At 43.8% G+C, this 17484-nt stretch overlaps 1 protein-coding gene across 12 annotated transcripts in view; it reads left to right on the forward strand.

The window, feature by feature from the left end:
- The window catches only part of LOC124995407 (microtubule-associated protein 4), a 92019-nt gene extending 75287 nt beyond the window's left edge, over positions 1-16732 (forward strand). For 7 of the 12 annotated variants that reach the window (XM_047567714.1, XM_047567726.1, XM_047567718.1 and 4 more), the window contains 11 exons: positions 3317-4617; positions 5456-5710; positions 7731-7911; positions 8023-8085; positions 9901-10202; positions 11016-11072; positions 12360-12452; positions 13043-13124; positions 13381-13493; positions 15963-16155; positions 16406-16554. In XM_047567714.1, coding sequence (XP_047423670.1) covers positions 3317-4617; positions 5456-5710; positions 7731-7911; positions 8023-8085; positions 9901-10202; positions 11016-11072; positions 12360-12452; positions 13043-13124; positions 13381-13493; positions 15963-16155; positions 16406-16413 — 2648 coding nt within the window. In that variant the 3' untranslated portion in view covers positions 16414-16554. The other 5 variants (XM_047567715.1, XM_047567719.1, XM_047567717.1 and 2 more) reach the window with 5 other exon arrangements.
- Positions 16733-17484: the final 752 nt, after the last annotated feature.

A 17484-nucleotide genomic window follows, 5' to 3' on the forward strand; every position in this document is an offset into this window, starting at 1 on the left:
CAGCTGTTTGTTGCTTGAATTGGCTGGTGAGAAATGCACACCTTTACAAAACTAACTGCAGCAGCGCAAAGCATTTAGACAAATGAAACAAGATAAAGATAAGTGAATCAGCTGTTGAACGTTGTAGCTGCGACGAGAGTTTCCATGTTCCTGCGCCCTGTCAACAACCTGTGGTTATAGTCGTTTCATCTGATAATGTCCTGTGTGCGTGATGGGACGACAACAGCAACTGCGACTGGTGAGGTTGTTAATGGCAGGGTCAGCAGAGGAAAGAAACAAAGAGTGTGATGGTGAGTAGGCTGGGTGTCACCTCCTGCTGCCTCCTTAAATGAAGCCATTTTCACCAGGCTTTCCACAGCTGTGACACGTATCCAATTTCAGCCCTTATTAAAAGTATTGGGTTGATCTCCAGAGTCGCTCCTTCTTTACAGAGTGAAAACAGAAAGCTTTGTTTGTTCGATTGCTCTTCTTTTATTCTCTTTTCACTCTGGTGTCTTCTGTTGTTTAGGTCAGTTTATTTAATGTTTGCTTGCTGTATGTTCTACAAGCTAATCTTGTCAATTTGCCCGACTCAGACCCTTAAACGCCCCATCCCCTTATCATGTCCCTTCCTTTCCTTCCTCCTATTTCTCCTTGTCCCTTTCTTGAAGCTGAGGTTAACATAAAAGCAGGCACAGATAAGAAAGGGAATGCATTAGCATTCCTAATCAGTTTGTCTGGTTTTCATCTTCGTTAGTCTTTCTCCACGCTCTCTTTCTGTCCTCCCACATTCTCATGTGTTTGAAGGCTACGACTGCCTTCGCCATCGCTCCTTCTTTTAGCATCCTTTTTATCTTGTCTTTGTCTGTAAAGTGAACTCCTGTTATAAATCTTGCAGCCATGAGAGTCAGTGTGTGGCATTTAAGACGATGAGACAAAGACCCATTTCTTGATTCGAGCCCTGTGATAAATCTGTAAGATGACACGAGCATTAAAAGGGTAATTACGCTTTAATATCAGCCCTCAAGTGCCAAGTTTGTGTTGGCCAGCACTTTCTTAATATCCAGCCTGCTCATAGATATCTATTAATATCCTTGTTATCTACCAAGAAAGTGTTTATCTGAGAAAAGATCATTCTCTTGAGACCACTATATAATTATTTTGTTATCTCGAGGTACCATTTCTCAAATAACGCATTGATTTCACTTGTTATGTAGAGAAAAGAAAAGATGACTTTTTTTGAGATAACGAGATAAATTATCACAGGAATGAGACTTTCTCCAGATCACTGGATAGTTACGGTGAACTCAAACACGAGGGCCTGGCTCGCCTCATCATGTTTGATTTTAGATGTGTATTTGCGAGTCCTGAAATGATACCCATGTTCCCCCGAATCAAGTGACGACAGTATGACTACACAGGTGGCCAAACGAACCTTTAATCCATCTGAGAAGGTCTAAAATCACACAACCCATTTACCACAATTAGGGGATAATGACGTGACATTTTAATCATGAATCGCTTTTTAAATACAGGAGGACTCTGTCTAACGGCCACCTGTGGTTGAAATTCAATACTAGTAAGTGTCACATGCACATATAATGTTTTTTGTTCAAACTGGCATAACTGGTTCTCTTTATCAGACTGTGAGAACGACCATGTTCAGTTAAATGAATAGATTACACAGCCATAGCAGGAGGTTTTGAAGTACATTAGGTTGGATGGATATAACATTGATGTTAACTAACACACCTGGGTTCAGAACGCCGCCAACCTCTACACAATATATAAAATAATAATTTTAAAAAAATTATATTACAGTCCAACTGTTAAGTCACTTAGTTCTTCTTCTTTGTTTTTTTTTCTTGATCAAGTTAAGTTGACTAGCAAATACAAACTGGGAACTGAAGTCCAGTCTTTTTGTGCTTCTCTAATGTTCCTGTAAACACAAATTGCTCATGTCCATAGTCCCAGAAAAGTCTTCCCTCAGTTGGAAGCACATGTGCACTTTTTGCATCCTGGCGGGTGGTAGACCTGGCAGGCTTTCTTTGTGACGTACCGTTCTGTGTGATGGATTGCGAGGGCTTTGTAGAGCACACTGCTTCTATTTTCCCCAGGATTTGGAGGACAGGGCTGAACGTGTTGTGTCGTTCTCATTTAAGGAACGTGGACATCAGAGTGTCCCGCTCCTAAATTGGGACAAAGCTAGATTCAGATGCTCTGACTGTGCTCATTGTTATGTAATCATCACCTGAGGTCAGATGAGGCACATATTTCACTTTAGTGAGTCAAAAACATTCCAGTTCACAACATTTTCCTTTTTCCCTTAAGTGATGTTCATCACCATTTTCTATTGAACCCTAAGGAAAAACTAAAATGTCAAATAAATAGACTTGAGATGTAAATAGATTTTAATCAAACACATTAAAACAGAATTCTTTCTTTAGCTAAAATCCTTATTTCACTTCATCACATAACACAACAAGCTAGCAAATTTACCATAAGTGTGTATAATACTGTAGCCTAACTAAGCATGGCATAGCATAGCATACTGTGGCATAACTTAGCATAACATAATATAACATAGCATATCATGGCCTACTATAGCATGGCATGAGGGTGGAGACGCCAGGAGAAGCTATTGAAAGCAACAGTGAAAAATAATTACAGTGAAAAAGAAGAAGGAGGGCAAACACACAGACACAAGTAGCATATTACACAACGGCCTGCAGCACGTCCCTGAGGACAGACAGGTCGAGCGTAATACCTGTCCTGTACAGTGATTCAGTCGTTCCTCTTAGCAGTGTATCTGTGTCACCGTGGAGTAAATTGTCTCTAGGTGTGTGTTGTGCTGAGGGGGACAGATATCACAAGGAGATTAGGATAAAAGCCTCTGTTTAAAGTGACTGATATGAATGGGCGCTTTCTGTGTGTGGTGTAAAATCAAGCTTTTGCTCCAGACTTTTATACTGGCAGACTGAGTGTATGCCCTTCCTGAGTGTAACTGTATTATCCCACATAATACACTGCATAAATGGACCATATGTAATATTTAGTATTACACAGGATTGCTTTGTCGCACTTATATCAGTGGTGAAGAAAACATTGGCGTCTGTTTTAGAACAGACGTGATCACACATCACCACAGTGTTGCACAAGGTGTTGAGGCCTTTTAATGGTTCTACCCCATTGGGCTTATTCCTTTTAGAGGCATTCAGCTGATGTTGTTGGGAAACCTGTAACTTTCATTAGCCATGTTTGCAACTGTTATAATTATATATTATGAGGGAAACTGGGACTTTAATCAAAACCCTTTCTTTTTTATATTTATCTGCAGTAAAATCAGACAAGATGGAGCAAGCAGAGAAGAAGGAGGAGAAGAAACTAGAAGACAGCCCAAAGAAAGTGGACCTGTTTGACCCTCTGGACAAGGCTGAACAGAAGGGTGTTAAAGTTGAATTCACAAACACTGAGACCCTGGCCAAGGCGGAGAAAGACGTGGAAAAGGACCAGGAGAAAGAAAAAGGCAAGGGGGCAGGAGAGGTTAAAGACGAGAAAGGGGCAGACAAAATGAAGGAGCCAGAGAAACTTGTGGAAAAGTTGGATGAAAAAAATATGGAGACAGAAAAGGTAAAAGAGAAGGAAACAGGAAAGGAGGAAACAGTGCAGAAGATGGAAGAGAAAGAAGATAAAATGCACAAGGCAGAAGAAGTGCCAGAAAAATTGGAAAAGGCGACAAAAGAGGACAAGTTGGAGAAAGTGGAGAAGACCGAGCTGACCGACAAAGTGGAGAAACCAGCAGAGAACGTGGAAAAGATGGACAAAAATGACAAACCCAAAGAGGAAGAGAAAGCAGAGAACAAAACCGCTGAGAAGACGGAGACAACTGAGATTAAGGATGACAAACAGCAGCTCATGGACAAAGTGGAAAAGGTCCCAGAGCAACAGCCCACACCTGTCAAGACTGATATGAGTCACGACAACCAGGAGAAGAAGGCTGAGGTGGAGACAAAGGTGACGACGGTGCTGGAAGACACCAAGAAAGAAAAGGATGACACAGAAACAAAGGTTACAGTAGTCCTGGAAGACACCAAGAAAGAAAAGGATGATGCAGAGACAAAGGTGACAGTGGTGGAAGACACCAAGAAAGAGAAGGATGACACAGAGACCAAGGTGACAGTGGTGGAAGACACCAAGAAAGAGAAGGATGACACAGAGACCAAGGTGACAGTTGTGGAAGACACCAAGCAAGAAAAGGAAGATGCAGAGTCAAAGGTGACAGTGGTGCTGGAAGACACCAAGAAAGAAAAGGAAGATGCAGAGACAACGGTGAAAGTGGTGGTGGAAGACACCAAGGCGGAAAAGGATGATGCAGAGAAAGGCAAAGAGGTGGAAAAAGAGGACGAGGCTGTGAAATCACCTGAGAAGGCTGCAGAGAAACCGGCGCAAAAGGTGGAAAAGGAGGAGAAGAAGGAAAAGACGCCGGCGGAAAAAAAGACTGCGGAGAAGAAAGACGACAAGAAGGACAAGGCTGCGAAACCAGATGGAGAGAAGGCCAAAAAACCTACTAAACCTGCAGCTAACGGAGGCACCGCGACACCAAGCAAAGACCTGGCAAGTGCAGAAAAGAAGACTAAGGTAGGATTTACTGGAAGGTATAAGACATGTTTCTACTGTACATAGTGTTAGACTCCATTTACACTGAAAACAAACATGGCTTGTATACAACACGGAAACAGGTGAATCAAACGCATACGATTTCATGAATTCAAAGCACTTGATAATAATTTCATCAGTGGGCCTGACATTCAGTCACCATTCTGTTTATTTAACGACAAACTACTGCCGGACGAGTCCTAGAGGTGGCTGTTGTTGACTAACTTCTCAAAAACACTGAATGTCACTTTCATTCATTTGTTCTGAACTCTTGACATGTAAGACACAAGAGCCAGGTTGAGGTTAGCAGCTCCTTAGTTAGAGGTTTGATCTCTGGTACATGAACCATGAGAAACTGAACCAAAGTGGCTCCCAGTGTGTGAACCAGTTGGTAGATGTGTCGCTTTGAGCCCGATAGATGTAGAAATGTGCTGGAAGACCATTTACCTTTAGTTTAGGATCAAGACAGGTGAAAACTGTTGGAAAATCCCATGTGGGTTTTAGATTTATTAATAATTTCACTATGTCTGATGCTAATGCTCCTGCCATTGCTATTGTTCAGGCTGACTGTACATATTTAGATCCACATATACACAAAAACAGCCGTCCCACAACCATCCTACCATACCCTATATTCACATTCAAACTAGTTCCAACTATTATTTTTTACCTTATTTTTATTCCATGTTTGATTCAGTTGCTGCTTGTGCAGCTCAACCCCGCATCCGTCATCATTCATTTTCCTTATTTTTCTTTTTCCCCTTTTCTTTGCTACCTTTCCTTATCCTTGGTCCCTCCATCCACCCCATGCTCATCGCAGCCTGCACCCGGGGCAACCAGACTGAGCACCGCTGCCAAAACGCGGCCAAGCTCTGTTGGTGGTTCAGCCGCTGCCCCCATTAAGCGCCCCACACCTTCCTCCTCCACCACCACCACCACCCACACCCCAGACAAAAAAACAACCACAGCCAAGGCACCATCCACAACAGCTGCTGGGCCCAAGCGGCCCTCCACCACTTCTACCAGCCGCCCCTCATCCTCCACCACCACCGCTACACGTGACGTTAAACCCAAGGTAAGTGTCAGCCATGGAGACATATGGCGGAGGAGGCTGAATGCTATACAAAACGAGCCAGCTGGATTGAACTGATGTAATTCATCCTGATGGATCCTTTCCAAAGGCACACTCCAAGCTTTCGTCTCAGAAATCAGAAGGTCATATTACATCAAAATGTCGGTGCACTTTAGAAAGAGCGTGCAAAGGTTAAATCACTGTTAAATGTTCACATTTTTGCAAAAAAATGGATTTCCATCTGGCTCAGGGAATTTGGCCATCTGGTCTCTGCCTCTTAGCACGCACAGGGTGCATTATTAAAGCACTGTGATGAGTCAAAGGGCACAGCTTTAGGGTTGGCAAGACTGAAAACTGCACATAATGAAAACAAAAGCTTTTTTTCTCCAAGAAGGTAACACGCTGATGGATTCAGAAACACTCAGATGTGCATTTTACTAAAATTGGGCCAGTAGTCACGGGCAGTAACAGCGCTTTGGACTTTTGCTCTTTGGTGATTGAGCGTGATTTTTCATGCTCACTGGCACTCTGCACAAACTGCCACTCTGACCGGTTCGTATCAGGTTGTCTGGACGATACCTTGAATAAACTGCATTACTCAGGAGGCTTGGCCCTATCTGATGCTGTGAGAACTGTTCCTGTTCTCACCTGTCTGCTTTTCTCTGTAGGCAGCTTGTTTAGGTAGCTCAGTAATGTTGGCCCGGGTCCAAAGGGGCACGACGAGAACACAAAGACACAGGTGGAAGTGGTGAAGAGGTGTTTTGTTTGTGTGATTTTGCATGGAATACAAGGAGCTTAGAGATCAATGGATGTAATGATATTATCGCACCAAAAGCTTGTGTAAATAGTCAATCATCGTCTGAAATCAATCGTCCACTTGATCATATCTGTTTGGACTGAACATCAGTAATGTCGTCTATTCACTGTTCAACTCAGACAAACACGTGGCAGCCATTTTCCTATGACGTCATACAGTTATATAAAAGAATAATGATCACGCCAGGTGTTTATTCGCTAAGACACACCAGGAACTTAAACTACCTGCAGATTGGTCCAACACATGAATGCAACACCAATAGCCAACTTGGTGAAAATGCCATATAACCAACAGCCCTTACTGTTGTCCTGTAAGATGGATTGAAACAAGGAGAAATAGAGTCCAGGATTGTACAGCAGACATCCTCAAAGGTTCCTATAAGTGTTTGGTCTGAAACCACCCATGGTATTCCTCTTTGGGTGGCATTGAATTGTAGTTTCTTTTTCTATTCTCTTTCTTTTATGAACACCTCCAAAGTTTACATTTTAAATCTGGATAGATCCAGTACATTTACTAAACTAACTCCATGGTGGGATTGATCTATTTGAAATTAAATCTGAGTAACCCTTTAAGTCATCATGCACAGAAACAATTGTATATTACAGCATTTGCCAGTATTAAAATGCTTGTATTATGTACCACATACATGTCCGATATATGCTGCACAATAGTGTTATCTTGTGTAAATCGGAGTCGTACTACCGGTGGCTTCAGGACGAATCTGGAAAACTAGCCATTTTTATCCCATGACACATGTCCCTCCTCAGTGCTCTCAAAAACCTTCCCTCTCCCTCTTTTGGTGGCCCCTTAAATGCAACTAGTGCGACATGACATCCAATGAATTAACAGCCTTTATTTAGCTGCTCGACACCCCAGGGAAGTGGGGTGAATCAGTTCAGTGTGTCCAGTCAGTTTTTTTTTTTTTTTTTCCCGGACGGCTAAGCTGGATGTGGAGCAGGGCATCATCCTGTGAGTTACGGAGAGGGGGGATATGCTGCTGAACAAAAAATGTGCAGTCACGGTTGAGGGCTCAATCTACAGCTTACACACATTAGGGCGAAATGGCAAAATGTTTGACCTGGATTCGTCAGTGAAGGGAACAGTTGCATTGTGTCCCAGTTTATTGTTCATTTATTTTCCTGCTGCCTACATTCATCAATCTCTCCTTTCTCTTTCCCTCTTTCGGATTTCACTCCCTCTTTACAGACCACCACAGAGAAGCGCCCCCTGGTGCCAAAGGCCAGCACTGGCACCTCGAATCAGACAGGCTCCGCCGCCGCCACCAAAAATGGAACCGCCGCCGCGGCAGCCAGTAGAACCGCCACGACGGCGCGCACCACCACATCTACTCGCACGACTGCCACTGCCGCAGCCAGAAAGCCTCTGGGTGTGTACATAGATATACACATTTTCTGTTCATCATTTGGAAGACTTAATGAGTAAAATTCAGGATTAGTCTTTTGAAACACATTCATTCACTGGCAATCTGTGTTTTTAGCCTCTAAGACAGACGGCAAACCAGGAGAGGAGAAGAAGCCCAGCACTCTGAGGACTTCTACAGGTATTAAATCCCAGTTCCTTTACTCATTAGATGTTTTTTCCCTGTCAGTAAGACCCCTACTGGGTATTAGGCTGTTCCCTTATAAAACTACTACATCCTTTGACAAGTGACACAAGTCACAATTTACTGGGTCATAGGAAAAGCAGTAGAAATCAACCATTTGACAACTAGAATATTCTGAATGATAGATTAATTAATAAATTGGGAAAATTCAATGTTGCATGAACAATGTAGAAACACTCAGCACACCATACATAATCTGTAACAGTAGAGAAATCAATACACTGATCAGCATTAAACAACATTAAAACCATTGACAGGAGAAGTAAATAAAACTAAACATGTTACTTAGCACCCCATAGTAATGACACTCCTTGATGGCAGCAGCTGTCTGCAGCAGCCTCATACAGACACGCACACAAATATGGTTTAGGAACAACTCAAAAAACACAAAGGACGGCACAAGGTGTTGACCTGGCCTCCAAATTCACTAGATCCCAAACTGATCAAGTATCTGTGGGATGATCCACAGAGGCCCCTCCTCTCAAAGGCCCCCACTAACAACATTCTGTTACCAGATACCACAGGACACCCTCAGAAGACACATGTCCATTTTCTGATGAGTCACAACTGTTTTGGAGGCACAAGGGAGACCTACAAAATATTAGGAATGTGGTCATAATGTTATGCCCGATGGGTGTGTGTGTGTAAGGTCTATGAAAGCCTGTGTTATGTCCTGTCATGACTATGACTAATTAAAGGGTGAACCATGTATGGTAGTTTGTGAAAAATAAAGACTAGACAATAAAAGGGACATTAATATCTATTAGACGGACAAGAATCATAATGTCCACTAGTATTTAATAGACCGTTATTTTCAGCTGCTCTGTCACAACGCTGCCTCCCTCTGTATATTTCCATCCTCTTTCTTCCTCACTCTCTATTCCTGTCATACGTTCCTCAGTTTTTCCCCCATGTCTCTCTCTTTCTACACAGTTACAGCTTTACCTCCTCTTGTTGACAGATTAGTTTACATTTTGGCAACAGGGGAGCCGTCAGCAGAGAGTGTGACAACGTACCGCCACACCGCAACAATGACGCTGGGGCTCGGTGAGGGAGCGGCTTAATAGCTGAAAGGCTGTGGAGAGTTTAAAAACCTTCGCCGCAGCAGCCTGTGGATTACTGTCCCCTCGCTGTTGACAGGAGCTTGCAGCTCTTGCTGATGCAGCCCCGGGTTGTCTTAATCCGCCAGGGTTCATACAAAAAAAGTCAAATTACTCTTTGGAAACGAGGCAAGGGGGGGCTTTCCTCAATTAAACATGTCTTATCTGGAGCTGGAGATAGTCGGGGGGAAAAAAGGCACTCTGGAGGGATTGACAGCAGGACACGTGGCTCAGCATGTCTCAGCACTTTAAAGAAAGAGCTGACATACCATACTGACAAATGTGTGCGAGCTGACGGATTGTAACTGCTGCAAACATGGCATTGCCTCAGTGCTGCGTGGCTTAGGAAGTAAAGGATGATAGAACTTCTGCTCTCACGCAGCAGGAGAGTTTATTATAGACCACCTGAGCTGAAAGGTCCTCTCACCAACTTAACGAATGCACGGGTTGCTATTCTATATTGTCTGTTTACTCCACAAAAGAATTAATATTTAATCTCTTCTGCTACCTACTGTTTACTGAAATACTGATATTTCAAAAACAAAAGTGGAGCGAATTAGATTTCCTTTATTTTAAGTGTAATCCATCCAAACCAAAAAGATTTAAAGATCCTCTGAAGCTGATCATTTCTTTCTATCTTCTCTCCCTGCAGCCGACTCCACCAAGCCCAAGACCACCGCCTCTACCACCACCCGCAGCACCGCTTCCTCCACGGCTGCCTCTCGCACTCGAACCACAGCAGCCAAGCCGGCCACGCCATCCTCCGCCCCGGGCGCTGCTCCAGAGAAGAAGCCCCCGGTGCCCCGAGCTCCCCGGCCCTCTTCCGCAACCTCAGCCACCACGGCCTCGAGGACCGCGGCTCGCCCCGGCACCGCACCGGCCCCCGACATCCGCAACGCTCGCTCCAAGATCGGCTCCACTGACAACATGAAGCACCAGCCTGGAGGAGGGAAGGTAGGTCCCACCGTGGTGCAGGCTGCTTCTGAACTAACAGGAAATGTACTCTTACTACATTTATTTCACTTAAAAAGTCTTCTCTGGACGCGTAAACCTCTTCAGCCATAAACCTGGGAACAAAAAACACAACTTTGTCGCATTCATTTTGGCGGGGGTTCAGTTTCACTGTTTATGGCTGTGTTCTTTTACTTTGTTTCATCAAACTTTCCATTATTTTATATTCTTTCACCCTTTGCATGCTCATTTCGAATCATTTCACCCATTATCCAAACTCCAAAGTGCTGCTGCTAAAACCTAAGTTTAGCCATTTTTAGACTCACGTATCAGTCCTTTTTAAGCGTAGGATCTAGTTTTTGTCAACCAGTTTTAGTCCTTTTTAAACCCAGGATCTAGTTTTTGTAAACCAGTTTTAGTCCTTTTTAAACCCAGGATCTAGTTTTTGTTAACCAGTTTTAGTCCTTTTTAAACCCAGGGTCCAGTCTCTTTTAAACTCAGGTTTTAGTCCTTTAATTGACCCAGGTTTCAGTCCCTTTGTTTCACCCGATTCCCAGCATGTTATTTCCTATTTTCCTATTTTCCTCCTCAGTTGTAATAACTCTTACTGCTCTGACATTACGTCTACTCCATCTCTCTCCTTGCCATTAATATTCTCTCCTCTCTGTCTTTTGTCACTTTCTCATCTATATCCTTATCCCCTAATCTTACCTTGCACCTGGTGATAATTCCTTGCGCTTCCTCCTACACCGCCCTCTCTCCCCGTGTGTTGTCATGAGTTGTTTTCGTTGACCTGGGGGGGGCTTGTCTCTCCAGGTGTCATCTGCCTCTCAGAACAGGGCTGTCACCTCCAAAGAAACGAGCCAGGGCAAAGTGAGTTCCCTCTCCGTCCTCCCCTTCATCACCACACATACTCATCTTTTCTGTTGATGTGTTTTGCTATTTTATTTCCTTCATCTTTCATGTATATACAACTGAACAGCTGCTGGTACACCTTGCACCTTTTCACACATCTTACATTGTCACATTTTCGAACGCTCACTTTACACGTGAACGTTATCACTTGGGTTCTATTACAGGTGTCGCTCACAGTAAAACTGTGGATTCAAAATTAATTAATATCTTAATAAATGTAATTAATGTTTGTTTCACAAGGTAGGTTGTTCTCACTGTTAATTAACATCGACAAAGACGTGACGATTATAGAAGCTGATTTGGGATTTACTCCTGAGTTGAGGTTTTACCTTGAGCTATGACGAATAGCTGACAGAACAAAAAGTAATGATCCACCTCCATCCCAACCTAATTACACTTCTAAAAGACATCTCAGCTGGAGCCATTTAGGATCTAGGTTGGTTCTGGTTGTTTTTTTAATGAAGCCTGGATCAGGAATCCACAACCTGTTACCTGTTCTACTATGACACATTAAGTCTACATTTCCCAAAGACCAAAGACCACCAGACCATACACATAAATATGATATATGATTCAGGTTCAAGTCATCTTCAACCTCCATAAAAAATCATCTGAGACACATGCAGAGACACATGTGGATACATAACTGTATCTGATACGTTTGTAACACTGCTTCGTCTTGTTGTAGAATAAAACAGTATATGTATTTAACACAACTGTAACAACTAATCTGAATGCAAAATGTGTCGGGCAGCCTAATCCAGATATTGTTGCTTTTGTCAGTGGTCAGTCTGTGTTTAACTCTAGTCTGCTAACGATACTTTATCTGAGAGTCCAGGGTATTTTACTCTATGTGCTTTCTTAAAGATAGGTTCTGTGTGGTCCCCAGTAGACTCTGCTTTCCTTTTCTCTAGATTTTATGTTAAGAAGCATTTGAAATCCTTCCGATCCCTTTATATTTCTTCCACTATTCAATCTATTCAAAGCTAGTTTTCTTTAAATATTTTTAGTAGGACCATCCCCTCCTGTCCTTTCCTCTCTAACCCTACCTGTAATGGTGACTTCTTCTCCCCTACACTTCCTTTTGTCCTTCTCTTTTCTTCTCTTCTCCTATCCTCTTCTCTTCCTCTTCTCTTCTCTTCCTTACGATCCTTTTCTTTTCAATTCCACTACTGTGGTCTCCTCCCTCCCTGCCCCGTTCTCTGCTCTCCTCTCCCCTCTTGCTGCTATGCTGTGTCCATATAGGTTCAGATAGTCTCCAAAAAGCTGGACTTCAGCCACGTCTCCTCACGCTTGGGCTCCAAGGACAATATGAAGCATGTTCCTGGTGGAGGGAATGTAAGTACTGAGCTCATAAGCTCTGGCCCGCTAGCCAAACAATTTGACCTCATGAAATGGCTGGAATGAACAGCGGAGCAAAGATGAGACATTGTACTTCCATCTCTTGGAATCGGCCATGGAATTGTAAACATGTTAGCCCTTCAAAACAAAACTCCAAACTGAAGATAGTGGACAGCAGGCTAGCAAGCTGAATCTACCAGCACTTCTCCCGCTTTATGCTCTCCATGCTTCCTTTAAACTCCTCCTGTGTTGTCCTTCCCTGCAACTAACTTACTAAACCCCCGTCAAGCAAACCTCTGATTGACTCTGTCTCTTTCACGATTGTCCGCTGCTATGAGGACAGAATCACTGCTATCTTGCTTTCAGCACAAACATATTCAAAAAATAAATGCATTTTTCTTGACAACCAGCGTTTTGTAAGCACCACAACACGGAGGACGCCACAAGATATGTACCTTTTCTTGGCTTCTTGAGATCATCATTTAACCTGCTAGCATGAAATTCCAGAAGGACGCTCGTATGTCTACCTCGGTCCAGCATTTTCACAAAAATAAATCTATGAATGGACGTTGTGTGACATTCAACAGGTGCAGATTCTCAGCAAGAAGGTGGATCTGAGTAAGGTGACGTCAAAGTGTGGCTCCAAGGACAACATCAAGCACAAGCCTGGTGAGAAATGTTGAAATGCCCCTGCTGTATTAGATGTAATAGCCTTAACTCTGCTACAAATCCTCCATTGATGAAAGTTAACACACACTGGAAGTCAATCGATTTTACTTTTTTTAGTTTCTTTAGAGTAGGCAGACAGACACCATCGTAATAATCTTGGCAATCAGTGGTTTAATGTGAAAGAAGGACGTGTGGAAGCTCGTGTCTGTGTATGTACATGTACGATCATCCGACTGATTAGCCGCGTTTCCTGCAGGGGGCGGCGTCGTGAAGATCGAGTCTCACAAAATGAACTTTCGGGAAAAGGCCCAGTCCAAAGTGGGCTCCATGGACAATGTGAGCCATTCACCCGGCGGAGGAAACATCAAGGTGATATTATCAGGCACAGTTGGTTGCTCTCTATGTAACCTGATGTTTTTTTTTTCCATTTGTGTAGTTGTGGGAAACTGAAACTAATACCTGCTTATCTTTGGCTTTTATCTCAACCCTGCTTCATGAAGCTGCATCCGGTTTTCACAGACCAACTGATAAATTAAATAGTCATTATGCAGCGTGATCTAGAGTTCTGGAGAGTTGTGTGTGAAGTTTGATGACACCTGCTGGAATTATTCCTTCATTATTAACTGCATAAAATGCTGCTGCACCTGTGTGTTAAGATGCATTGACTACATGCAGCCATGTTTACTGTCACTTCCACAGTGTTCATGAAACTGTGAAATACAGTTTTGGCTGCTTCTGCTACTACTACTACCCTACACTACTTTTACTGCATTATGCTTGACACAAAGCACAAAAGGGAATATATACACAGAATATGTACAAGTGCAATTTAAAAGAGAAAACTTTAACAGTGTTTTTTGGTCACTATCTAGTCCCTCCTGTAGTTTCCTACAAATCTATTTATTTAGCAAACCCTGAAAACTTTGATGTGGTATTTTTTCTACAGCATTAAACTGTCGTGGCTAAATGAGCTAATAATACATTCAGGTGTGAACGCGTGGGTGTAGCTTAATCAGATTTCACCCACGCTCATCACACAGCTCATCGACTTACTGTCTTAGCCCCGCCCACTTTAACCTTTGGAAAAGGACACAGAAAAACAGGATCTCCTCATAGCGAGAACCAAGAGAATATAATAACATGAATTGATAAGGTGAGTGATAAATAAATGATATCCTAATCACTCACCTGCATTCAGATACTACTGAAGGACCTCTGTTCATCATCTTTAATGTGCTGCATTCAAACCTAGATGACAACCAGACGAAACCACCCTCACTGACATTTTCACAAGAAAAATCATCCTGGTGTGATCAGTGTCTTCATTCTCTGCATGTCAGTGTCTAAACATGTGCAACAGGAGTGTGTGAGGAAGGATTCACGCTCGTCTCGTTTCACCGCTGTTTTTTTTTTCATTACGACATCTGAAAGATGTTGGCTTCGAGCTGCAGTCACAGATAATGCTGACTGCCTGTCATCAGCCATGTGAAAGCCACCCGACACACCTCAAACTCTTTTCTCCCGAACCTTGGAGCTTCTGGATTCTCCCCTGCACGGGACAACACATCTGAACCAAGTCCAAGATATTTCAGAGCGAAGGAATTGAGAGAAAGTAGCTCTACAATGCAGAAATGCTGCGTCATTATATGAACAAACGGGTTAATTTACCATGATGTCACCTGTCCCCTCAGCCTATGGCAGTCCATCTGTGTTTCACGATCGCTGCATGATCACATCATTCGCTGACATCCTCATCCACAGCTCTGCACGCCCAGTCATCGCGACGATTGCTAAGAATAGAACAGAAAGTCGCTTCTTAACGAGTGAAGTCTATTTTTTTTTAAATATCCGCAGAGCTTTTGTGAGGTTAAATAAACACCGTGTCTCACTCCCCATCTCGTTCTGTGTTGCTGTCAAAAGTCTCCCACTGGTGGGTGTTCATGTATTTTCAGTAGCAGTGCTGTTGTTCACCTTTCAATTGACAAGGCTGGCCATTTTTCTCAGTGCTGCCAAATCCCATGAAAAGGCCAAAAACAAAAACAAAAACAGTATTGTGTCTTCTCCAAAAACTGTGACATTCATTATCATTCATTGTCATACTACACACAGATTATAGTTCACATCATTCTGGCTCAGTCCCACGTTCACATCCTGCTCTGACTCCTCACTAGAGCGTGAGATTTCAAGCAGCGTTTTCACAAAGCCACACCAGCCAGCTGAGAAAGAATTAGTGGTCTGCGTTTACACAGGCCAACTGGGAACCACTTTATTTGGGTCTTTATATGGGATTTGAGCATTAAATATATACTGCCAGGTCTTAAAGCCAGAACGTTTCACTGAAACCTTGTATCTGTGAAGATATGAGGCAGACAAAACACTGTGTTCTTATTGACTGTTGAACTGTGCATAAACTAGAAATCCACTATAAAAATAAATCCATAGGATCGTCTTTAATTCCAAGCGGGAGAAACAGCATTCAGGCTTTTGTATAAATGTCTTTGAGAGTATGTGTTTCGCATTTTGCACTTTACATCTGCTTTTTTACACAATATGCTCGGCTTTAAATTTAGTTTTCTGGCACTGCATTCATTAGGCATGCTTTGTTTTTCTACTTAAGTTGTTATTTTTTCTAATTCCATCTCTCTTCACCATGCACAGCCTGGCTCCAGATCAGCCTTTTTTTCTTTTTTTTTACCTGCCCTAGCCAAAAATTTCTAGCAGAACAGATCTACCTGTGTGAGTTTTAAATCTGAGGAGTACGTCCTAGATCTAGATCTGGAGCCAGGTTCTTCCATCCCCACCCCCACCGATTGACCCGCCCTGCTATGTGTTTCTTAGGCTGAGGGGGCCCAGGAGGCAACAGAGGGGAGTGGGATTCCCCTGAGTGGCAGCCCGGCCCCAGCCCCAGGCTCCGAGCCGGGCCAGGCTGGGAGCCCCGCTGCCCAGGAGAATGGGCTGAAGGACGGGGCTCCCTGTGATAGTGAGGGCCTCCCGGAGCCCCAGGCTCTGGACTCACGCATCCCAGAGACAAGTAAGTGTGTGTGCGTGTGTTGTGTGGTGTTTGATTCCCACATGGCAAACGTGGAAAGAGGAGTCAGACAGGAGCAGTCGAGGATGCCCAGCGTTATCCAACAATCAGGAACATTTTAAAAGTATTTTTTTTCTCTCCTCAGCTGAAATCACTTGATCACTGTGACTGCATCGTGTTTGTGCTGTATTCATCATGTCTGTAGTCCAGAGCCCCTCATCACACCACCGCTTTCTGGCTTCTTATCTTGCAGGCATCTAATTCTGCTATCCCTCTGCCCTCCTCATCTCAACTTCTCCCTCGACATCACTGCCTCCCTCCTCCTCCCCGCCTTCTCCTGTCTGATTTTTTTTTCTCCCTCTCTACCTTTTCCCCTCTCTTCCTCCCCCCCAAACCTTTCTGCTGCAGATTGAGTCTTTCAAGCTCAACTTCCGCGAGAATGCTCGCTCTCGCACGGACCACGGCGCCGACATCATCACCTGTCTGGCCCCCCTGGACGACGACAACAACAGACCCCACCCACACGGATCCTCGTACTCTCTGCACCAAAACCACCACCACCACCATCACCATCACCATCACCCGGCTCCTCGCAGCGTCTCCCTCATCGAGGCGCTGGCTTCCGCCGGCTGCGTCACCTCCCCCTCTGCCCCCTCCTTGCTGCAACTTCAGGTGGAGGCGCGGGGGGATGACAGCAGCTCCTTAAAGGGATCTTGACCTCTCTGACCCCGGTTCAATCCCATTTTATCTTAAATCTGTCAGTGCAAAAGTTTGAATCATTCAACCGATGTGTCGTCATGCCGTCTTCTCTCATATCCACCGTCGCCCTCATCATCGTCGCCCCCATTCTCCCTCATTTGGCTGAAGTGACTGTATAGACTATGCTTGGGCCATGGTGGGAATCTTATTTGAAGGGGAATGAGGGGCTCCTCACATGTTTGGTTTGCCTCTGTTCTAAGCCGGCCGTTCTGGAATCACTTGGATGCTCTGGTGGACTTTCCCTCTCCTCCACACCCACAAACAACAATAGCTTCATTTGTCAAAACACATGACGTGAAAACCAGTATCAGCGTCGCCTCTCGTTTCTGTCGCACGCTTCTCTTTCCCCTGTGACCGGTTTGTTCCCAGCAGCCCTTCCTTCACCCTCTGCTAAAATAACATCACAGTAATTCAGTGTGAATCCATCTCGTCGTCACCTCTTCTCTCGTCACTATCACTCAACATAACAACAACAAAAAAAAAACTAGACAGGTAAACAAGTAGGCTGTTTCAACCATTTTAGTCTCTTTAACTCTTTATTCTCTGTGTTTGTGATGATGTGTTTGACTGACA

The sequence above is a fragment of the Mugil cephalus genome, chromosome 18, assembly GCF_022458985.1.
Source record: "Mugil cephalus isolate CIBA_MC_2020 chromosome 18, CIBA_Mcephalus_1.1, whole genome shotgun sequence".
NCBI lineage: Eukaryota > Metazoa > Chordata > Actinopteri > Mugiliformes > Mugilidae > Mugil > Mugil cephalus.